Source organism: Peromyscus eremicus, chromosome 3 (genome assembly GCF_949786415.1).
Source record: "Peromyscus eremicus chromosome 3, PerEre_H2_v1, whole genome shotgun sequence".
Lineage (NCBI taxonomy): Eukaryota > Metazoa > Chordata > Mammalia > Rodentia > Cricetidae > Peromyscus > Peromyscus eremicus.
The window spans coordinates 109,104,318-109,128,863 of NC_081418.1; the positions used below are offsets into that span (position 1 = coordinate 109,104,318).

At 43.4% G+C, this 24,546-nt stretch overlaps 1 protein-coding gene across 1 annotated transcript; it reads left to right on the forward strand.

Annotated features, from left to right (window-relative positions):
• The first annotated feature begins 45 nt into the window (after positions 1-45).
• Positions 46-21,688, forward strand: Arl6ip5 (ADP ribosylation factor like GTPase 6 interacting protein 5). Its single transcript, XM_059258267.1, has 3 exons — positions 46-266; positions 17,100-17,317; positions 20,770-21,688. The coding sequence occupies exons 1-3, from the start codon at positions 91-93 to the stop codon at positions 20,940-20,942; spliced, it is 567 nt and encodes a 188-aa protein (XP_059114250.1). The 5' UTR covers positions 46-90; the 3' UTR covers positions 20,943-21,688.
• Positions 21,689-24,546: the final 2,858 nt, after the last annotated feature.

The window sequence follows — 24,546 nt, forward strand, 5'->3', positions numbered from 1 at the left end:
CAAAGGAGCCGGCTGTCATCTTTCACCCAGCTGGGTTGCCGCCGCCGCCGCCTCCAGATTCCGGAGGCGAAGCACGCGAAGCCGAGGAACATGGACGTGAACCTCGCCCCGCTCCGTGCCTGGGACGATTTTTTCCCGGGCTCTGATCGCTTCGCCCGGCCGGACTTCAGGGACATTTCCAAATGGAACAACCGTGTAGTGAGCAATCTGCTCTATTACCAGACCAACTACCTAGTGGTGGCTGCCATGATGATTTCGGTCGTGGGGTAAGTGGGGTCTCCCGCCCGGAGCACCTGTCCGCGGTCGGGGCGCAGGGGCTCCGGGGACAAGGCCATGAGATGCAAGACTAGGTCCACGCAGAGCGCCTGCCCCGCGGTCTCGGCAAGTGGCCCACCCAGTGGAAACTTGTTCTCAGGGCGAGGCCGCGTCTCTCTGGGGTCCCCGTTCTCTTTCTCTTTCTGCTCCGGTGGCTGAGACTTGACAAGGACCCTGGGAGGGAGAAGCTAAGGGGAGTGCTGAGAACTTGGGGCAATAAAAGTTACCCTCTTCCCCGTCCCCCATGCTGAGGTCAGGTGCCTGTCCGATGTTTGTAGCACGCTTGGGTGTTTCAAAAATAAGAAAAATGTAGTGTTGTAACCTTGTCCTGGGGCTGCCTAGAGGAGCCCGGAGTGACAGGGTGTGGACCCAGGGCGGTGTTTAAGTGACTCCTCTGCCTTATTTCCGCCACACTGTACAAGAGAGCTGAGCTTGGGCTCAAGAGAGTGCGCGTCTCCTGGTGGCGCATCTTCCCGTGTGAGGTGACTCTGGGAATGAGGCCCCTGACATTTTTCCCCCCAGAAGTTGCCAGACATGGTCACTTTAGCTTTGCTCTTTAGCCTGGGGTCTCATCCATAAATGAAAGCCTTTTCAATGCTTTATAGTTAAGAAATGCCGTGTGTTAATTAAGGTTCTACGTGGGCATGCGGACACACACACACACACACACACACACACACACGTACACGTACACATTTCTGCACCTGTTTCCTTAGAAGCTGCCTTATCCTTTAAAAATGATGCTCTCACCTTTTACAAAATAAGTGGTTATATTTACCATCTTGTTTATTATCTCTTACCTGGATTTAAAGAAAAGGATTTTCCTTGAACTCGCTTGCGGGGGTGGGGGGGTGGGGGCTGGGGGGTGGGGAGAAAGAAAAAAGAAAAAAATTCCTTGTCTAAGGCTTCTTTTTCAGAACAAACTCAAAGAGAAAGAAAGCTGTCAAGAAAACGAAAAGGAGAGATTCATACTTGGAGGGGGTAGGAAGGAGTGAGTGAGAAAGCTGCCTTAAATTGGCCTGAGGTTAGCTGGCTTTATTTACTGAGCTACCTCTGGGCACCAGAGCCCATGCCAAGTTCCGAGCACACCAAGATGAATCAGACTTGAATTCTGGCCCAGGGACACATGGTATTTGCTGAGCCTCAAAAGGAGCAAACTCTCACAGCACCGGAGACTGGCAGAATTTCCTATTCCGGGCGTGGTTCAGAGTGGGCGCCAGTTCCCAAATGCAAGTTCCATGTGGGATCCTTGCTGTGTGTGACTGAGGAAGTGCCAACTCTAGGGATGGCCTAGTGTGCAGAGGACACTGGCCCTGGTGGACTCTGACTAAACTGGCAGCTGAGGAACCGTTAGTCGGGGTCAGAAGGCCTAAGCAGTTGTACCTAAAGCTGCCCCAGACTCTGTGTATCTTCCTGGAGAAAAACTGCATAAAAAGTATCTTTAAAATAAAATAGCTAATAATGAGTCTACATATCTCTTCTTCCTCCTTTGTGGTTATGTAGTCATGGGGGAATTTTCTTATCTTAAATAGAAAGAAATAGTTGACAAACCAATCAAATATACAATGAAAACAAACCCTCCTCCCCCCAAAGCAGTATGTGCCCAGGCTGTAGCACAAGCCCGGGCCATCTTGTGGCCTTCATAGAATCCATTTTTCATAGTCAGCTCTTTAACTAAATATGGCTCTTTCCTTATGGTCTCAAGCCACTAAACCAGGCAGTCTGTGAGTCTTAACCCTTCTCATTCCCATCATGCATAGAAATCTCAATTGTTAGTGGCAGAAAAGTACCTGTTATTGTTGTTGTTACAAATTTGCAAAGAGCCAGGCAAGGCATGGCGGCTCATAACTAGCACTCAATTGTCTGAGGCAGGAGGATTGCCATGAGTTCCAGGCCAGCCAGGGCTAGAGTGTGAGACTCAGCAACAGTTGTTTCAAAAACATGAGTGTGTGTAAAATATAAAATTTTCTTTATACCCCAGCATAAATTTGGTCATGTAACTTTTAGTTGTTTTTTTTTTTCTATGCCTCTCTAAACACTTTATAGCTTTCCCCACAAATTCTTATTTTCTTTCTTTATAATTAATAATAATAAACATTTATTGAGGGCTCTGTGATAAGTACTGCGTGCTAAGTATTTTCCTGCATTGTGTCCTACAGTTCCATAACTAACCTATTATTATTTTCATTACTAAACCAGATGCTCAGAGAAGTTGAATGACATACTTATAACCACAGACCTGGGCTTGTCCCCTTAACTACTGTGGCATCTTCCTAGGATTCAGGAGGTTTAGAATTATAGTGCCTGAAAGGTGGAAGAAATCCAATACCTTTGGGATCAGGCAGAGTGGCTGATTCTGGAGCATTCCCCATTCTAAATAGAACTGTACTCTTTGGGTGCTGCAGTGGATGGGTGGGTCTGGACACTGCTGGAAGCTGCTTATCAGGACCCTCTGCTAGTGGATGATAGTTTCTCATGATGAAATGTGCAAATAAGACACATTACCTGGGGTGAAGACTGTTCAGTGATTCCATCCCTGTGGCCAGGAGGCCCCTTGGGGACAATGGATGGCTATTGAGGTCCTCTAGTGTTTCAAGTGTGCTTGGCTGAGGACAGACAGGGCTGTTTTTTTTCCCCCAGATTTCAGCATGAGGGGAGGGGAGATTGGAGGATGTGATGTAGCTCCAGAAGCAGTAAGAAGCACTAGCCCAAGATGGAAAATAAGAGAAGTAAGATAGAGACAGAATTCCGTACTGGGTCCTGAACAGGAAGGGCCTGGTGGTCAGAAGTTAGGTCTTCAGTGAGGCATGGAGGTGCATGTTTTGTTTTGTTTTGTTTTGTTTTTAAATCCCAGTAATAGGGAGGATGAGGCAGGAGGAGAGTGAGTTTGAGGCCAGCCTGAGTTAAATAGTGAGTTTGGTTCTGTATAACAATACTTTCTCTCCAAAAGAAGAGGAGGAGAAGGAGGCAGTTTGGTTTTCGTTTTAAAACCATGGTCTTACTCAGTACATAACTTCCATGCAGTAGGTACACTGTGCATCCCAGATCCTGTGAGCTTGGGGCTGCTGCTCCTCTCCCTCCTCCGCCTCCTCCTCTTCTCCCCTTAACTCTTCTTCCTTTTCTTCCTCTCTTCTTCTTTTGCTCTCCTCCTCTCTCCTTTCTCCACCCTCCTTCTCCTGCTCTCTACTTCTCATCCCACCCTCTCTGTTTTATTTTATTTTATTTTTTTAAAAAAAAACAACATGGTTTCACTGTGTACCTCTTGGCTGGCTTGGAACTCAAGCTCCTCCTGCTCTGGAGTCCCAGGTGCCAGGATCATAGGCGTGTATGGCTCAGCCTTGTAGCCCTCCCCACAGACAGTTTTTATTTTTGCCAGTCTCTTTGAGTAGTATAAGTTAGTAGTTATAAGCCAGATGAAGTGGGTTGGAATCCCAGCTGCCAGCCACTGGCTGTATGACCACACTGCCTCATCTTCACCATACAGGGACAGTAAGGACAGCGCCCACCTCACAGGCCTGCCTGCTGGGAGGACTAACCAGTGTCTTACAGGTACTGCTTTCAGAACAGAGCGGGCCTCCTCAGTTTGCCACAAGAAATGTTACTTCTTTCTTATGGCTGTTAGTGTTACCAACTAGACAGCTTAGAAATGCAGCATCTTTAGACCAGTGGCTTCCACTGCCAAAGTGCAGTTTTCCCACTTCTGCAAGACTCAGTTTTGGTGTCACCCCATGGGAGAAACCCTGTCCCAGTGTCTCTCATTGCCAGTGTTAATTGGATCCCACATCTGTCCTTGCAGTTTTCCTGTTACCCGAAAGTCTTTTGTGTATACATGTCCACAAGAAAAGAAAGATGTCTAAGATCAAAGACCAAAAACTGTCCTTCCATCCATGATGGGAGCCATGAATGCATTAAGACATTATGTTTACATCACACACATCAATGGAGTTGTCTTAGCCAATGTTCTATTGCTGTGAAGAGATACCATGACCAGGGCAACGATTATAACAGAAAGCATTTAATTGGGGGCTGGTTTGCAGTTTCAGAGGTTTAGTCCATTAACATCACGGTGGGGGACATGGAGGCACACATAGTGCTGGAACAGTAGCTGAGAGCTGCATCCTGACCCACAAGCTAACAGACAGAAGGAGGGAGGGACAGACAGAGAGACAGAGACTGGGCCTAGCATGGCTTTTGACACCTCAAAGTCTGCCCCCCCCTCAGTAACATACTTCCTCCAACAAGGTCACACCTCCTAATCCTAATCCTTTCAAAGATTTCCACTCCCTGGTAACTAAGCATTCAACTATATGAGCCTATAGGGGCCTCTCTCATTCAAACCACCACAGAAGTCTTTCAAAGTAAAAATACAGGCAACAGTTAATTGCACTTGACCCTAGTACCATGCCTGTGATACACTCTAGCTGTGGGTGAGGATTTCTGAGTGCTTGATGGAGTGCCTACAGATACGAACTAGAAAAATCTATTCAAAATACTGAGCCAAGGAGCAATGGCAACCTGCATCTGGCAGCTTATCACAAATGAAGACCCTCTGGACCGTTTCCAACCTCTGGGCTCTATATTTTAATAAGGGTCTCAGAGGATTCATCCTCACATTAAAATTTGGTCTAGTCTGACTCAAAAGAAACACTGACAGAACTTAAAAATTAATACACCACATGCCAGTGTCACTTTTAGAAATTCTAATTGTATTTTTTTTCTAGATTCAGGAATCTGTTGATTTCCCCCCTCTGACTCCCCAAATGATTGCAATATGTATACCCCAAAGCTGAATAAGAGCTAGTAATCCTGCTGAGCGACCATCCGTTTGAAAGCATGAAGGCTTGAGGTCATGCAGCTAATTGGAACCCAAACTGCTAATAGTAGCTGGGCTGATTACTAGCAGGTGAAATAGCTTTTCAATCAAACCGCATGGTAAATTTGCTAAAGTTCCTACTTAATCAGATTTAACTGAATATTTGAAAATTACGTTTTTACTGCTATGCTAACTTACCTTTTTCATTCCTGACATCAGAACATATGTTTTCTATTTTCCTGGTGTGGCCTCAGAGTCACCAACCACACGCCGTATTTGCAGCTTGTATAAATGCTTCCCCTTGCCTTCAAGGCACATGCACACATCTCCTCCCCATCCCCCACCTTATACAGAGTGGTGTCACGGCTAGGTGAATGAGCCCAGGTTTTCTTGGCAGGAGTCACTCTGTGTCCTGATGGTTTGGCCTGTGGAAGTGTTAAAAGAGGGTGGGATCCACAGCTGCTACTTTCTGCTGCTGGCTGGCCAGGTCAGAAGTTTCTAGAAGGCTAGTAATTACAGACTTGAAAAAAAAGGTATTAGGCTAATTCTTTTCAAAAGAACTAGGACTCTGTACAAGCCCAAAGCATATGGCTGTCAGCAGCATCTGGTATTAAGAATGCTCACACTGTTTGTGCTTTTAAAATGCTATAAGGAGAAAGAACTGGTTGCCAGTTGGTAAGAGAAGAAAGAGCTAAGAAAGTCCCGGGTGCTCTGCATGGGGATATATTTAAACATTTGTGGGAAGAAAAGACTTGACATCTGGGTCCTCCCCCTGCTGGCCTCTAAATAGCCCTAGAGGTGCATTTTTTAAGTTCTTGCTCCCTTGTAACTACTGTCCTTTCCCCTGGCTTTGTTAAGGCAAACCTGATCATCTTAGGGGTTTTTTTGGTTGGTTGGTTTTTTGTTCTGTTCTGTTTTGCTTTTGTTTTTATTGTGAAAGGTAGACCGTAAGACAAAAGACTGTTGGAATTTTTTTCAGACTATCTGTTGCCATTTATCAGTGAACCCTTCACAAGCCCGTCCCTGTTTTACCTGTACACTGGCCCTGTTTGTAAATTTATGCTGGCAGGTGTATTGCTTATGGATTTGTTTCTGTTTTTTTTTTTAAACTATTTTTTAGACTACTAGTGTAAATAATGCTAAGAATAATATGAAATGGAAACTACTAGCAATTCTTTTCATAGTTATTTGCAAATGGAATAAATTGCAGTCTGTTTACAATTTAAGATGAGTCAGAGTCTGGGGCTGGAGAGATAGCTCAGCAGTTAAGAGCACTGACTGCTCTTCCAGAGGACCCAAGTTCAATTCCCAGCACCCACATGGCAGCTCACAACTGTCTGTAACCCCAAGATCTGATCCCCTCACACAGACATACATGCAGGCAAAACACCAATGTACATAAAATAAGAATAAATAAATTAATTTAAAAAAATGATTAGTCAGAGTCAGCAGTTTTATGGTGGGATTCTTGTGTCCCTTCATTCATTCACTCTACAGAGTGAGAGGCATTCACCAGCCTTTCAGGTACTGTTGGGAGGAAGTGGAGAATGGATATTATGATTCCTTTATTGAGCTGGAGGTCTAGAGGGGTAGTCAGACAATGCTGAAAAGATTAGAATCAGTTTTTATACAAGGCAACCAAGCCTACAGAAATACACAACTACATTTGGGCAGTGGTGGTACACACCTTTAATTCCAGCACTTGGGAGGCAGAGACAGGTGGATCCCTGAATTTGAGGCCAACCTGGTCTACAAAGCAAGTTCCAGGGCAGAGAAACCAAAAAAAAAAAAAAAAAAAAAAAAAAAAAAAAAAAAAAAAAGAAAGAAAAGAAAAGAAAAGAAAAGAAACACACAACTCTATGGGCATATGTCTTTCCTAACTGACTTACATGGTCTTTCCTAAACAATTCCACTTAGAAAATTCTCCAGTGTTAGCAACAGGGGAAATACTGTTATGTGGATAGGTGAGAGGGTTATTACGTTCTCATAATATTCACTCACAATTCACATCGCTTCTCCATTGAACAAATATTAAGTGGGTGTCTAGCCGCAGCCCTGAGGATACAGCAAGACATACCACATCCGCACCTGCCCGATCCTCCCAGACTCCACCCGCCCCACAGTGCTTCTTAAGTACACTTCATCCAGGAAAGACAGTGCAGGTGGATGGAGTTTTCTTCAGACGGGTCTTGAGTTTTTTCTGTGTGCAGACCTTTAAGAGAACTGTCAACATTCAGATGTTTAATCAAAAGATCCTTCATCTGAACTGAGGATGTATCTCAGTGGGAGAGCAAGCTTTGCCTGTACAAGGCCATGGGTTCAATCCCTTGCAGGCAGAATTACCTCTCATTTAAATATCCTTAGCATCATGTATCTTACTTGTACCTCCTGGCTTCTCTCTGTCACCATCACGTGCTTTTTATTAGAAGAATTAATTTTCCACCCTGTCTCTGTCAACTAGTTGGTGTTTTGGTTTCTTTTTACTAGGGAGAGATTTACAATTTCTAGGTAAAGTGAGATAATGTGTGTAGTCTGGACTCCTGGCCCCCCTCTTAGAAGTTGGAGCTTTAAATCAATTTAGGGCTGCAGAACTCTGGACAATGTTGGGATTGTATCATTTAATATTATATTGTATTATATTATTTTCCTTTTGGACAGGTGAGTTTTATCCTTTATCATTCATCTTTAGAAGGCTTACCCTGGATGTCGCCTCTGGTCAGGTAATGCTTTTGCAGCTTTGGTCAGAGATAAAATCTGCAGTCTGGCTCCCATTCAGCAGCCATTTACTGTAAATAGATAGGATTTTAGGTCCTTGTGATGAATAAGCACATGTCTGGGCCTTCTCTTCCATAAGCATTCACTGGCAGGCAGAAAGGCCATTTAATATAGAAAACAGCATTTTGGTTGCTCCTTCTGCTAACTGGATTAGTAGCTCACTGATTCGATGTATAGGTTGGAGGTTAGTGTGAGATAAATAAGACACTCTTATGGGAAGAGAACTTAGTGTCATCAATCTTATTATTAGCATGTGTCAATTCCAACTTCTCTCCCTTGCCATGTGACAATAGTTCAATAATTCTCAAGTTTTCCTTGTCTAAAATTACACCACTAAAATCATTCAGGAGGACCAGTTTGTCAACAAGCAAGTGTCTTCTATCACTTCCAAAAAGTTCCTGGGAAGGATCATGAGCCAAGGTAGTGATGAGTATGTGAGCATCATTATGCCATGCTCTCTAACATTGTAGGTGATGAAAGCTCTCCATCATAAAAAGTTTAAAAGGACTCACTACGGTTTAATTCCAGTTCCGTCACCATTTGACATGCCGACACTCCGGGGAGGATTAGAGTTATGATTTCTAACTCAGGTCCAACGGATTGTCTATGAAAAGTAAACTTACCAGTCCTGGGTGTGGGGAACGGCCCAGTGGGTGAAGTGCTTGCTGTGGGAACATGAGGATCTGAGTTTGGACCGTAGCAACCACATTAAAACAGCCTGGGAAAGCTGAGACATGAGAATGCCTGGAGCTCACTGGCTGGCCAGTCTGGTCGAGCTGCCGGTCACTAAGATATCTTGTCTCAAAAGATAAGATAGAAGCTGAGTGGTGGTGGTGCACCTTTAATCCCAGCACTCGGGAGGCAGAGGCAGATGGATCTCTGTGAGTTCAAGGCCAGCTTGGTCTACAAAGCGAGTTCCAGGACAGCCAGGGGTGCACAGAGAACCCCTGTCTCGAAACACGCCCCCTCAAAAAAAAAATAAGACAGAGAGCAATGGAGAAAGACACATGATGTCAACCTTTCACCTCCATGTATACACAAATATACATACACATAAATAATAAATACATTCATACATAAGCAAATAGTTTAGTAAATGCCAAACAAAACACAAGAGGCTAACAAAGTATGCCTTGCTAGGAATACATTGAGATGCCAATTGTATGAACTAGTGGGGCAGAGTTCTCAGTTCGCTGGTGCAATGTATGCAGGATACAGTGACTTCTGTAGGCCTTGCTAATTCAGCCAGTTAGGGAAGTCCCAAGGTTATGTTACTTTGACCTTCTGTGACAAAACAGACAGGCTCCTACGCCATCTAAACTTTTTGAAGTCTCCTTTACCCTGGTGCTCCTTGGGTCCAGGAGATGATGGTTATATATACTGGAGGTTAATTTGTGTCTAAAGTCCATAGTTACACTTTACAGTGAGATATAGTTCTTGCATGCTGGCAGGGTTGCTCAATGATAATGGCACTTGCAGACAAACCTAATAGCCTTAAGTTGGATATCTGGGTGGGAGGAGAGAACTGACTCCTGAACGTTGCCTCCTGACCTCCACATCGGCACCGTGGTGAATGTATACACTAAATAAATAAATGTAATTTTTAAAATTAAAAAGAAAAAAATAGTTCTTGCCAGGACAGAAGCCATATTGGGAAACCAAAACCAAAACCAAAACCAAACAAAAAAACAAAAACAACAACAACAAAAACAAACCACTGAACACTGTTAGGGTGATCACAGGAAGCAGAAAGGACCCTCAAAGGATAGGCTAGCAGTATGTTAATTTCTCTCCTTTGTCCCTGCTGTCCTTCAGCCTGTGCTGGTCACACAGCCTGCAGAGGTGCCTTGCAGAAAGCCTACTGCTTTTCTTCCTTGTCCATTCATCTCCTCGTGTACGAGCATGAATTTTTTTCCCAGTGATACTTTTCTCACTTGTCCCTTTAACAAGCTCTGTGAAGAAACAAAAGCTGGGACTATTTCCCTGTCCTGTCTAGTATACAATAGGGATAATAGTGGCTTGTCTATATTCATCTCATGCTCCTTAGTTGATGGCCACAGAAATATGCTGAACTTAATGAAATGGTATGAAAACACACCAATCTCTTTCTTTTTTTTCTTTCATTGGACACATTTATCAAGTATGCTGTGCTAGGTGCTGGGGCCAAAACTGTGACGTCTCCATTCCTTATGGAACTCTCTATGTGTTCAGCACTCACCCACATAAATGTGAAGCCACCACTGTGGCTTATGCACTGTGGCAAGAGGCATATGGTGCTATGTGCTGTTCGGAGAGGCTGAGAAAAGGCTGCTGAACTGAGCCTTAGAGAAGGTTGGAGTGAATCAAGCAGAGAGAACAACTCCTGCATGGGCCTGTGACTCCCCAGCAAGCAGGGTGAGCTCTAGCAACCACCAGAAACCTGGGCATAAGTGCAGAATCAGGACGTGGTATCAGGAAGCTGGTAGGGAGGGCTGCTGCATGCCAGGTGCCCCTTAGTACAAGCAGCCTAAGCTAAACACCGAGGTTGGTGAGCAGAGCATGGATCTCACCCTGTTGCCAAGCTCCCTGTCCCAGGTACCCAGTCCTGGTACAACTATGTTCAGTAGTAGGGGCTACAGAGGCAGGCAGGCCTTGTAGAGTGGGTAAAGGGTGCTGGTTTTATAAGGGCCATGAGAAGAAAGTGGATGGGTATGTCCATAATTGCCACGAGCCCCTGGCTGTGGAAAGACCACAGAAAAACCTCTACTTCTCAGAGAAGTGCCCTGTGAGTATACACTCCCTCTGCCCCCCTTCCCTGTGAGCCAGGCTCCTCTGGAAACCACTCTTTAAACACAGCATCCAAGTTAGAAGTCAGCGTGAGTCTGTGTCTGCTTAGGAAGCACTTCTCTGCCCTCTGGGTTCTGCTTGGTGTGACAGAACTTCCCGAATGGTCCTTGCAGTGCTGCTCTGAATCCTCTGCTGTTGTTAACTGCACTGGCAACTCTGCCGTTGGTGGCCTTGGACACATTTACTGACTGCCTGTATTCCTTAGCTCACTTCTTTGTGAACTGAGGGGGTTTTCAAGATCCCCCTAGCCCTAGAACACTGTGATTAGATAGGATTTTCCCTCCTGCCAGCAGTTTATGCCAAGTCTGCAGATCCTGTCAGCAGCCTCACAGTGGCAAGTCTGGGGCATTTTCACCACAAAGCTGCCTTCCTTCAGCCCTCTCTCTCTCTCCCTTCCCCCTCCATGTACACACGCTGGGCAAGTGTTAAACCACTGAGCTACCCCTCAGCCTCTGCCACCTTCTCTCAGAGAGAAATAACCCTGTGGAGGGATTCCTTAGTAGTTGACTTCAAGTGGAAGAACATGGCAGCTTGGAATGGAAGGGTTAAGTCCTTGAGTGCATTAACATGCTTAACCACACAGGATGGCTATATTGTGACCCCCACCCCCACCATCCTTCCTCCCTCAAATCCCGTGACTGTGCTTTTTCACTTCTTTGGACCTCAGTTTTGTCTTATACTGCATAATGGGATGGTATTGATTCAGAAATTCACAGTGGTATTCTGAATGTTTTTTTTTACAACCAAGAACAACCCCACTGAGTAGAGGGTTTATTAATTAGTAGAGTGGGGTAGTTTATATGAATATGTTTATCTCAAAATTGAAAACATGTTTCATATTTTTAACTTGCATAATTAGGTTGTGTTCTACAAAGAACAGAATCTCAAACGTTCGGTCTCCCCTCCTTCACTCCTCCATCGTCTTCTAGTGCTTTCTCTCTCTTTTCCTCCCTGCTTCTTATTATTCCTGGTAACCAGCAATAAACCTGCTCCCAGCAGAGCCTCGTAAGAGATGTCCTGTTTATGGAAACCACTCTTCCAAAAGCTCCTGGATTTTATCTTGACTGGTGTGACTTAACAGGCCAATGGTTGGCATCGAAGACAACAACTGCTTCCCAGATTCTTGTGCTTATCAGAAAATGCAGTTAGTTAGTCTGGTGTCTGGGGTGTGTGTGTGTGTGTGTGTGTGTGTGTGTGTGTGTGTGTGTGTGTGTGTTTCAGTGTGTTTCATGTGTGCCTGTGTGTCATTTTGTTACAAGGATAAGTGGCTACCAGGGCATCTTCACGGCACACACTTTATTGGTTTTCAGAATGGAATTGCATGTCCTCAGAATATGGAAGGGGATCATTTCTCCTCCCAGTGACTTTGTTCTTTTTCCCCGTCAGTTTGGAGCTGGACTGCTTTCTAATTATAGTTTGTGGCTGGGCATGTTGCAAGCTGAAACCAGTTCTATAGGAGCGCTTGCTTCTTTTCTCCAGAGCTTGAGCTACAGGAACAGGTGAACAGCAAATGTGGAACGGCTTGAATCGGCCCTGGGTTTTCCATTCTTCTTCATCCCAGGCTTTATTTAGACTTTCGGTTTAGAAATCTGCTTTACTTGTCAAAAGTAAAAATAGAAAAGAAAAAAAAACTTTATGGGAATTTCATTGTATGCTACATAAATTATTATCTTAATGAGTATTCTAGAAAGATCTTTGGTACTTTGCTGCAGACTGACCAGCTCCCCTTTGCAGTTTAGTTTGCAAGAGTTTTCTTAAGTTTTGGCCTTTCCCCATGATTCACCTTGTTTTTGAGACAAGGTCTCTCACTGAGACCTGGGCCTTGCCAAATACATGAAGGTCATTGAGTCCCCAGGCTCTGCCTGTGTCTACTTCGCCAGTTCCGGGATTACAAGTGCACAGCTCCACACATGGCTTTTTTTGTGGGTGCTGGGGACCAAGCTCATTTCCTCAAGCTCGTGTAGCAAGCATGCTGTTTCCTGGCCCTCCCTTCTAGCTCTTTCTGTTAATTTTGTTCTTTGCTTTACAGCTCAGACACATTTGAGTGGGTCCTAGATGAAAAGAATGACCTTGTGAGGGTCTATGTTTCTTATTTTAAAATGTCAGGCATTTTCAGTTATTCAAGTAGCAGAAAGTAATTGAGAAATATAAAAACAAATGCTAGGCTTGGTAGCCCATGCTGGAATCCCAGCATTTGGAAAGCCGAGGCTGGAGGATTGCCATGAATTCAAGGCCAGCTAGGCTGTGTAGCAAGACCCTTACACACACACACACACACACACACACACACACACACACACACACACACACGAAGAAAGAAAGGAAGATGAGCAGATGAGGGAAAGAGAGAGAGAGAAACAACCCATGATGCCCCTACCCACCATGAGTACTGAAGTCTTTGGCCTTAATTTCTCTCAGACTTTCTCTTTTAGTACTAGGAATGAGATTGTGTTCATCTGTGAAAGTTCCTAGTCCTCTAATACAAGGCAGTCTAAAGCTTGTTCAAGGAGATATACTTTTTGCATTACCTGATTCTGCCTTTCTTCCAGCCTGTAAAACTTTTGTCTTTCCCACCACGTTAGGTATTGGGGAATGGTGTCATGTGCTCTTAATCCCATCTCTAGGGAGGTAGAGGCAGGAGCATCAGGAACTTAAGGTCTTCCTCAGCTACACAGTGAGCTCCAGTTAACCTATGCTATACAAGACCCTGTCTCCAACAACAACAACAACAAAATCAAACAAAACAAAAATCAAACAAATATCAAATCTGAGGCTGTTGATGAAGTAACAGATGAAAATATAAACTAAAATATTAATAAATTACAGAGGCTGAGTCACTCTGGGTGACTTGGGACTGAAAGGGAGGGCAGGCAAGGCAGAACAGCCTGTGAGCTGAGTGTTGAGAGCTTGGAGGAGGTCAGATGGTACAAACTGGCACACAGAGTACAGACAGCAGGAAGCCAAGGTTGAGGTAAAGAAGGAAAAAAAAAAACCTCAAGGTGGTGTATGAACTCAAGTCCCAGTAATGCTATTAGATACTAGGAGAGCACTAAGCCCGGGCTGTGGACTGAGAAGCAGCTGATTTTATATTTTTGTATTTTCTTTTTTTGTGTATAGTTATTTTGTTTTTGATTAGAAAATAATACACAAATGATAAGCTAGATCTGGTAGTGCAAATCTGTAATCCCAGATACTAGGGAAGCTAAGATAGGAAGATAGAGTTCAAGGTTAGCCTGGGCAACTTGGTGAGATGCTAAGACTCCCCCCCTACCCAAAAGAAAAAAGAAAAAAAAAAAACAGACAAGATAAAACAAAGCCAACAGTGTGAGGATATAACTTAATGATAGAACATTTGCCTGCCATGCATAAGGCCCGGGTGTCAATCCCCAGTAGCACACACACGTATGTAGCAAGATCTGGGATTATAGCTCAGCTGGTAGAATCCTTGATTAACATTCACAAAGCCCTGGGTTTGATCCTCAGCACCACATAAACTGGGTACAGTGGCCTACACCCGAGTTCCAGGACCTAGGAGGATCAGGAGTTTAGGTCATCTTTACCTACACATCTTCACCTACACTATGGTGGGATACGTGAGACCCCGTCTATATAAAAGAAAGAGAGAGTAGAAAAGAAGGAAGGAGAAAGAGAGGGAAAAGGGAAACATAAATTATAGATGTTTCTGTTTTAGGGTTATGTCACATGCATGAAATGATAAATCCGTCTAACAGAGGGAATGTGCTATCGTTGTTTTTACCTTTTAAATATTTTAAATATTTTACTCAATATATTGTTAATATCTTGTTGTGCTACTAAATTATAAGCCAGATCTGGTAGTGCAGTCCTAAATACTTCAGCTTTTTAAACATACCGCCAGCATGATATATCTCAGTCTTGGCAATTTTATTTATTACCTTTGTATTCTCAAGCTCAAAGGGTCTCAGTGTTTTCAAGGATTTTGAGTGACGTGGCAACTGTTACCGACCTCCCAGGGATGGCACTGGTGGGAATGAATCCTCTGAAGACAAAAGAAAAAAGGAGCACAGCTCATGAGACACATTGTGCTCCATCCACAGAGGCCAAGGCAGTAGAGAGGGCCCATCTGCACGCAGCCATTCCAAGGCGTGGCTTTTGATGCTGGAAGGGGCATTTCCATGCAGGCAGTCAGACCTGTTTCAATGTCATGGTGTCCTGGGGTAATTGAAGTTAGAGCTTACTGTGGTTAGCAACAGCCCGGCCTTGAGGCAGTTATGATCTTGCCCTGAGTCAGAAGGGGCTCAGCATGACTATTATCTCAAGTTGGCACCCATATGGTGTAGCTGGGGCTTGTTATGTTTCACCTTTTCTGAGAAGGTGACAGTCTGCTTGGAGGCAACAGAGGTGAAAGTGCCATGTTCTGAAAGGAGACTGGCCCAGAACAGCATTCACAAGTGTTACAGGCTATGTTTAAACTATGCTACGCTACTCTCACCATTGTTTAATTCTCTTCTGGATCACTCTCCCACTGCCTCTCTTGTTTGTTTTAAAGACAGGATCTCACTATGCAGTCCTGGCTGTCCTGGAACTCACATTGTAGACCAGGCTGTCCTCGAACTCACAGAGATCCACTTGCCTTTGCCTCCTGAGATTAAAGGTGTGCAGCACCACATCCAGCAATTCTTTGCTTTTTTAGTGAATGGCTTTAGCTTTTTTCAAAGCAGTTTCACATTAATTCCAACACCCTGACAGCAAGGATAAGAAATTTTCACTTTCTACTCAAAATAGTTTGTCTTTCAGTGGGTAGCATCAGAGCTAACTATAAAGGGATTTTCAGTTGGAAACGGTGGTGCACATCTGTAATCACAGTACTTGGGAGGCTGAGGCAGGAGGATCATGGGTTTGAGGAGGGGGGGAGCAAAGGCATCGCCAGAGGAACAGCTGCGAGCTGAGGCTTGGTTTGGCAAACAGGAAGCCGAGGGGGCACGCTGGGCATGGCTTGAGTCTTTTAAAATCTCAAAGCCTACCCGCTACTGACACACCTCCTCCAACAAGGCCATTCCTCTGAATCCGTCCCAATCAGTTCCAACAATTAGGAACCAAGTATTCAAACACGTGAGCCTGTGGGGACCATTCTCATCCAAACCACAACATCAGGCTGTGTAGTGAGAATCTGCCTCCTAAAAAAGGGCAGGAAGGTGGAAGACTACAGTGCTGCGTCCTTTTCATTTACAAATTACTTGTGGGAGATTACTTCCTCTTCCTAGTGTTTTCTGCATTATCCAGACTCAGTGATGGCTGTCCCGTGATGAAGACCTTTGTCTCGTGGACCGGTGAATTTAGAGACTGTATATACATCTGGAATTCTGAGTTGACAAGCTGTGTGGAGGATACCGTGATTTGGATCATTTATGAGAAAAACAAAGACTAGTGACAGCTTGCTTTAGACTTCCATGTCAAGGAGGCAGTAGTGGATAGGGAAGACTGGGCGCTCCATAGAAAGCTTTCGTTCAGCCTCAAGGAGAAGGCACTCCAGCTGCTGGGTCGCACAATGGAAGGTGGGTCCAGGGAGATTAGATTCTCTTATTCTAGGAGAAGCAAGTTACCCTGTGCTTTGTGCACTGTTTTGTTGTTGTTGTTGTTTGTTTTGTGTTGTGTTTTTTTTCCCATAAGGATTCAAATAAACAGTGTAATAAACACTGTACAGTCCCAACAGAAATGTGACTGTAGACAGGGTCTTGCTCATGGAGGCCACTGTATAGCCTCTACTCTACATTCATCTATCATTCCTATTACGGCTGAAATACTTAGTCCTAAAAAACAAATACAACTGGTGTGGGGTAGTGCCCAGGATGTATGAAGGCTAAACACAGCACATCTATAAAAGGTGTGGTCTTCAAATTGTGGGGCTCTAGTAAGATCTAGCGAGTCTGGTAGGCATCAGGCTGCGTGTGGTCATCTTAATGTCTTAGTTCCACCATTTTCTTTGTTGTTGTTATTATTATTGATCATCTCTTCTTCCCTTTCTCTTTTTCATCTTTTGTTTTGGTTTTGAGTTTTTTCTTGTTATTTTGTTGTTAGTTTGTTTTGAGATAGTCTTGGCTATGAGGCTGAAGCTAGCCTTGAACTCATGATCTTCCGGCCTTAGCCTCCCAAGCACTAGGATTGTGTGGGCCAACATGCCTGGCTGTACGTGTCACCATTTTCTAACCACTAAAGCCATATCTCTATTTAGAATTAGTCAGTCCTGCCTACTCCATAGGCTGAGGGCTTTAAGGTTCTGGTGTTGACGAAGTACTTAGTAAGTACTCAATGGGTTTTGCTCCTCCTCTTCCCGTCTCTCTGCCTGCTGTACCTGCTACTGAGCCAGTCTTTCTTTGTCCCCACATCCCAGGTTTCTGAGCCCCTTCAACATGATCCTTGGAGGAATCATTGTGGTGCTGGTATTCACAGGGTTCGTGTGGGCAGCGCACAATAAAGACATCCTCCGCCGAATGAAGAAGCAGTACCCCACAGCCTTCGTGATGGTGGTCATGTTGGCCAGCTACTTCCTCATATCCATGTTTGGGGGCGTCATGGTCTTTGTGTTCGGCATCACTTTTCCTTTGTTGTGTAAGTAAACCCGTTTTCTTTTTCTCACTTCATTAAAATAAATGTAGGCATAGTTGGCCAATGGGCATTGCATAACCTCTTGGTATATCTAGTACAGTATCAGAATCCTCTAAAACAGCACATGAAAGCCGAGTAGTTGCTTATTTCCACAAATACATGTGGGCACTTGCAATGTGTCAGGTGCTCTTACAAAGAGTTACCAATAAACAAAACACATACAAATCCCAGTCACATGGCAAGAACTGGTACAGCCTGCATGATATCTGCATGGTGGCTTACAACTAACTATCCATAACTCCAGTGGCAGGGGATCTGATACCTTCTTCTGACCTATGCAGGCACCAGGCATGCATACATCCCTACATATAGGTAAAACACTCATATACATAAATATATATATATATATATATATATATATATATATATATCTGAAAAAAAACTGGACCACAATATAAACACTTAATACTATAATTCTGGTGAACTACATATTTTCTAAATAGCTTATTTTCAAAGACCTCAAACAATATGAAATGAAATAAAGATCCAATTCAGGTCTCAGCAGCACAAATCTGGCTGAAATGCTAGTGTAGTTGGTGGCAAGAAAATGTCCCTCTATATCTGAAAATATTTCACCTATGCATCTATTCTAGTAAATAAAATAATTTGCTTATTTGAGATCTTATCAGCTCAGAATATTTACAAATGAATCCTATACTTTGTTACACACCCTTGTAGTCGGTTTTTTGTTTGTTTGTTTGTTTGTTTTTTACTCTTTGGGGGCCCGCCACCCAACTCCCAAGTAAAACACACAGAAGCTTATTATTACTTATAAATGTCCAGCCTTAGCTTGGCTTGTGTCCAGCCAGCTTTTCTAACTTACATTATCCTGTTTCTCTCTAACTATGTTTTGCTTCTGGGCTTTTCACCTTTCTGTATTTTATAATCTTTCTTTCCTTCTTACTCTGTGGCTGGCTGGGTGGCTGGGTGGCTGGCCCCAGCATCCTCCTTTCCCTCTCTAAATTTCTCCTCCTATTTATTCTCTCTGTATGCCAGCCCCACCTGTTTCTCTCTCCTGCCTAGCTATTGGCTGTTCAGCTCTTTATTAGACCACCAGGTGTTTTAGACAGGCAAAATAACACAGCTTTACAGAGTTAAACAAATGCAATATCAAAGAATGCGACACATCTTTGCATCATTAAACAAATATTCCACAACATAATCAAATGTAACACATCTTAAACTAATATTCCACAACACATACTGTTTCAACCAGTAAATTCAAACTTTGGAGAAATTTCCCCAGATTTTCCTTGTTATTCTGGAAGCTAGTGCTGGAATGATTCCACTTAAACACACTGCTTGATAACTGTAGTCCCCTTTCTGCCTATGAGCCTGAGACAGCCAGAGTAAAGAAACACATCACAGTGTCAGGAGCCTCAGCTTCTCTTTCCAGATTCAGAGTGTGATTAGTCATCCTAATTAAGATGCATTCACTCATCTCTAAGACACAGAAATTAATGTCAGTTATTCTCAAACTCAGATACATGAGGATCATCTGTCTAGATACTTTTTAAAAATATGCTTTTCTGACCCATAGTCCCTGGGAGAGCCTGATTCTGTGGGTCGCTTGTATCTCTAAAGGTCAGAGTAGGCTAGGAACTCTAGTCTTCCTCTGAATTGTGCCTAGTGTAATGTGGGAATTTGTCTGTAGTAGGTTCTTTTTATTTCTGTGTTTATTATATAGTGCATGTGTGTATGCACATGCATACATGTGTTTCCCTGTGTGTAAAGGTGAGCATGCAGGCCCAGAGTTGACATCAGGAGTCTTACGTTGCTCTCCACTTTATTTGAGGTAGGGTCTCTTGATGAAACAATTGGCTACTACTCTATCTAGCTGGTTTGTCCTGAGGATCCTCTGTTTCTGCCTTCTAAGTGCTGGGATTGCAGGCTGGATGCCGTGCCTACCTGGCTTTTATATTGGTCCTAGAGACTCAAATTCCAGTCCTCACTCATTGTCCATTGAGTCATTTTCATGATCTTTTTTTTTAATTTTTAAAAATTGCACCTATCTGTCTATCTATCTATCTACCTATCATCTATCTATTAATCATCTATCATCTATCTATTAATCATCTATAATCTATCTATTATCTATCCATCTATCTATCTATCTATCTATCTATCTATCTATCTATCTATCTATCATCTATCTGTCTGTCTATCACTCTGTCTGTCTATCATCTTTCTCAAGAAACGTGGTAAGAAGACAACTCCTTCCACCATGTGACTCTTGGGGATCAAACTCAGGTCACCAGGCTTGGAGGCAGGCACCTCTACCCACTGAGCCATCTCATTAACTCCCTAGCCCTATTTAACAGGCTCTTTGGGTGCTTTGTATGTACATGGAAAAATGATTATTACAGATCACATAGAATGTCTTAAAATACAAATTCTCTAACCCTTTCCCTTAAGGTTCTGGGACAAGAGGTCCATGAGAAGGGACCATAGAATTTCATAGTAAACAATGTGAGGACATTCTTGATACTTTAGAAAACATGCCTCTTTGGAGGCACCTTAAAAGTGGAGTTTACCTACATTCTGGCATTCAGGGAACAAAGTACAGATAAACCTAGAATGCAAAAAATGTCCTTTCTGGGAAACTTGGGGTAAGTAGACTCATGTTCAGGTTGGAATCATGTCGGTAGACAATTATGTCGAATGTCATGTTGTTTAAGTAACATTTGCAAGGTGGGGATTTCAGTGGGGAAGAAAGAATGTGGCTGCCAGATCAGGGCTCTTCTAAGGGACTACTGTGTTTTCTTCCACACACAAAACAATGTGTATGGCTTGACAGGTAGCTTTATATGAAGTCTATGCAACCATCTGAAAGCCTGGATCAGCAGGGTGAGCTGACCTGACAGCTAAAAGAGACAGTTTACCATATGTGTGAGGAGTGAGAAGGAGTACTATGTTGATGTGAAAAGGGGAATTCTTGGGCTGGAGAAATGGCTCAGTGCTCGAGAGTACAGAGGACCCAAGTCTGGTTCTCCACATCCTTATAGTAGAAGGAGTTGTTCTTTTCCTTCCACAGTTTCTTGAGCAAGACAGACAGATAGATAGATAGATAGATAGATAGATAGATAGATAGATAGATAGATTATAGATAGATATGCAATTTTTAAATTTTTTAAAAATTAAAAAAATAGGGCCAGAAAAAATGATTCAGTTGACAATGTGTGAGGCCTGGGTAGCTCACAACCACCTATAACTCCAGCTCCATGGGGACCTGATGCCTTTGGCCTGTGCAGGCACCTGCAGTCAAGTGCATAAACCCATAGACACAGACATACGTACACATAATTAAAAAACAACAGTAGTTTTATTTTTTTTTTACATAATTTAAAAAAAAAACGTAAAGGGAATTCTTGCTTTGATGCTGTCGTTTCTTTCAGTGATGTTCATCCATGCGTCCCTGAGACTTCGAAACCTCAAGAACAAGCTGGAAAATAAAATGGAGGGAATAGGTTTGAAGAAGACACCAATGGGCATCATCCTGGATGCCTTGGAACAGCAGGAAGAGAGCATCACCAAACTGGCTGACTACATCAGCAAAGCGAGGGAGTAAGCACGCTAGCCTGGTGCCGGGGCCGCAGAGGAATCCAGCTGCACTTTCCCCTTGTTCAGACCCACTTTCTGCCTGTGGTTTGGAAACAGAAGGTGCACGTTTTTACCACCCAACTATCTATGGCATCATGCATGCACAGGCCCACCTGTTAAGATCTCCACCATGACCCAAGGAAGGCCTCAGAAACTGCAAAAATATAGACCCACTTTCCTGTTAGGTCTGAGTTTCCAGTGTGTTTTTGAAAGAGAATTGCAGGTTGGACAGCAACAATACTATTCTATTGTGGGGGAACAGTCCTTGTAGAATCTGGAGGCAATGCTGAGTAAGTGAAAAGTCAGTTAGAGTAGAGGGTGCCGTGTGTCTGTCTGTTTCTAACCCTGTCTGACATCCCCTCGAAAGTCCCTTACGACTATGATGTGTTGGGTATGTTAGTTAGTAGTGTATCTTAGTTGTTTTGACATCAGAGATGATCTCTGACCTTCTGGCACCCGTTTGATGTGCAGTGGAAACTGGATCAGCCAGTTGTTTATATTTTGTTTACGAATATGAAGGTAGCTGTTTAGGACAATGTTTTGTTAAATTTTTGTAAAATTTTTAAAAGGGTAGTAATATGCTTTCACCGGAAGGTATTTCTTGCAAAGTAAGTGTCATCCTCCTGGGGTGGGGGTGGAGGGGTAGTTACAGCTCTGTAACTTCTGTTATCCTTGACTTGTTAAAAATAAATAAATAAATAAAACCAAACCTGAGTTGTTTATATGACACATTTTTGTTACTAAACGAATAAAAGGTATCCAAGATAATGTTTCCATTATTTAGGTTTTCTTGTTGGTGGTTGTTTTTTTTGGGGGGGAGGTTAGGGGGGAGCAGTGGGGAGTTTCCAGACAGTATTCCTCTGGATAACCTTGACTGGCCTGGAACTCACTCTGTACACCAGGTTGGCTTTGAACTCACAGAGATCTGCCTCCTGAGTGCTGGGATTAAGGGTGTGCACCACCACCACCACCACCACCACCACCACCACCACTCAGCTTTTGTTTAGATTTTTTTACAGATTTGTTTTTATTATTTTCATTTGTGTGTGTGTGAGAGAGAAAAAGCCATGTGCATGCAGTGCCCACAGAGGCTGGAAGAGGGCATCGGACCCCCGGAGCTGGAGATACAGGTGGTTGTGAGCTGCTTGACATGGGTTCTGGGAACTGACTGAGGCCCTCTGAAGAAGCAGAAAGTGCTCTTAACCTCCAAGCCACCTCTCCTGCCCCAGAGTTTGGTTTTTTAAATAGATGAGAGCATCTAGAAAGAAAGAAATGAGTGTGTGTTTTATTAATTCCTCAAGAGCTCAAAGAAGACAATAGTAGTTGATCTTTTGATCCTGTGAAGCTTCCCTAGAGGACCACACCAAGTGAGTTTAAACGGCTCCTGTGGCTCCTAAAGTTGTGCACAGCAGCTGTGGCAGCCAGATACTAAATAGATATTAGAGTTAGCATGGTGCGGGCATATGTATTTCATTGCATCCATCCCTTTGCTGCTCATCTATTTAGAAATAGATGATGAGAAATGGGTGTTTGGCGTTTACTATTTCACAGATGAAATAGAAAATACTTAGGTTTTCCAGTCATCGCAAAGAGAACTGCTATAGTCTTTCCAAAGAGCCCCTCTGTGTGTTCTAAACAGTCCATGACCATTTTGGCAGCTTTGATGTCTTGTGGTTTAGTCTCAGCCTGTCTGAAGCCTCATCTTTACCTCAGAGCTTCAGACTGGGTGTAGAATCTGTGGCATTAACCAAACAGGAAGAATAAAATTTATCAAACGCATGTTAGTGAAACTTTCATCAATGCATGTCAACTCAATGTATTAGATATCTAAGAAACTTGGTGGTAGCCTGGAAAAACTTAAAATCACACCACACAGCTAATATTAATGCTGCCTTGTATTTTGAAAGCTGTTTAATAAAACCCTACTAGGTATTTATTTGAAGCTAGAAAAACAACTGAAGTCTGTCAGGGTCTTTTAAACCGGCCATGGGTTTTATACACATTTAAGCCCCTTCCATTTTCTATGTGATATATTTTGACAGTCATGAACTTGCAGGAAGTGATAACTTGAATTTTTTTTTTTTTCAAGACAGGGTTTCTCTGTGTGTAGTCCTGGCTGTACTGGAACTCACTTTGTAGACCAGGCTGGTCTCGAGCTCACAGAGATCCACCTGCCTTTGCCTCTCGAGTGCCGGGATTAAAGGCGTGCGCTACCACTGCCCGGCAATAGCTTGAATTTTTAAAAGATACTTATTGCAATTTCTAACAGCCAGTGATCAGGTCTGGAGAGATGACATCTTAGGTTTTTTTTCCCTGTTGCTGTGATAAAATACTCTGACACATGAAGTAGAATAAGGTAGAAAAAGACCAATTATTAGATACTGATTTATTGATTTCTTTAGTGGTTTACCTAAAGCACTATTTGTACTGCCAAGAGTGATTTTGCTACCTGGAACAGAATGGCCTGGAGAAATGGCTGAACCAATGGGTCACGGCCCTTGACAACCTGCAGTCTGCCACACACACTTGGGTCAAATGTCTCTTGCTTGCCCTCTTCCTCTTTGTGGTTTTAGAGAATAAATGAGAACGCAAACTGGACCCAGGACTGAGGCCTTCAGGAGCTGTCCTGGCTTCAGCCCACTGTGGACATCTCCTCTTCCACTCAGAAAGGTTCCTGCACAAAAACACAAAAGTACCTCAAGGAAGAAAGGCTTGTTCTAGCTTACGGTTCACGAAAGGTACAGTCCGTCAAGGCAGGAGGAGCCTGAATTAGCTCAACATACTACGTCCACAGTCAGGAAGCAAGGAGTCATGAGTGCATGCTGCTGCCCTTTCTATGTCCCAGCCAGGGAATGGTGCCACCCACAGTGGGCAGGTCTTCCCACTTTAATGCAATCAAGATAATCTCCCACAAGTATGCTCAGAGGTCTGTTTCCCAGGTGATTCTAGATTCTGTCAAGTTGATAATTAACACCATCCATTATAGAAAATAACTGAAAAACATGGTGTATAAATGTTGTATTTTTTTTTTTTTTTTTTTTTTTTTTTTTTTTTAGATTTATTTATTTATTATGTATACAGCATGTATGACCGCAGGCCAGAAGAGGGCACCAGATCCCATTACAGATGGTTGTGAGCCACCATGTGGTTGCTGGGAATTGAACTCAGGACCTCTGGAAGAGCAGTCAGTGCTCTTAACCCCTGAGCCATCTCTCCAGCCCAAATGTTGTATTTTTTAAAAAACTCGCATTTATTTATTTTTTTCATGTGGAGGTCAGAATACATTTGGTAATCAGTTCTCTCCTCGTGTGTGGGTTCTGGAGGCTGAACTCAGGTGCTCAGCCTTGGCAGCAAGCATGCTTACCTGTCGAGCCATGTCACTGGCCCTAACGTTACCTTTTAAAAACAAGTTATAATCTCCAGTTAAGATCTTCAGGGTAGGGGAATTAGATTAAAGAAAAATGATAATAATATTAAAAAGCATAATGAGAACTACTTCCTGTGTGTGTGTGTGTGTGTGTGTGTGTGTGTGTGTGTGTGTGTGTCTCTCTCTCTCTCAACCTTGATCTGAT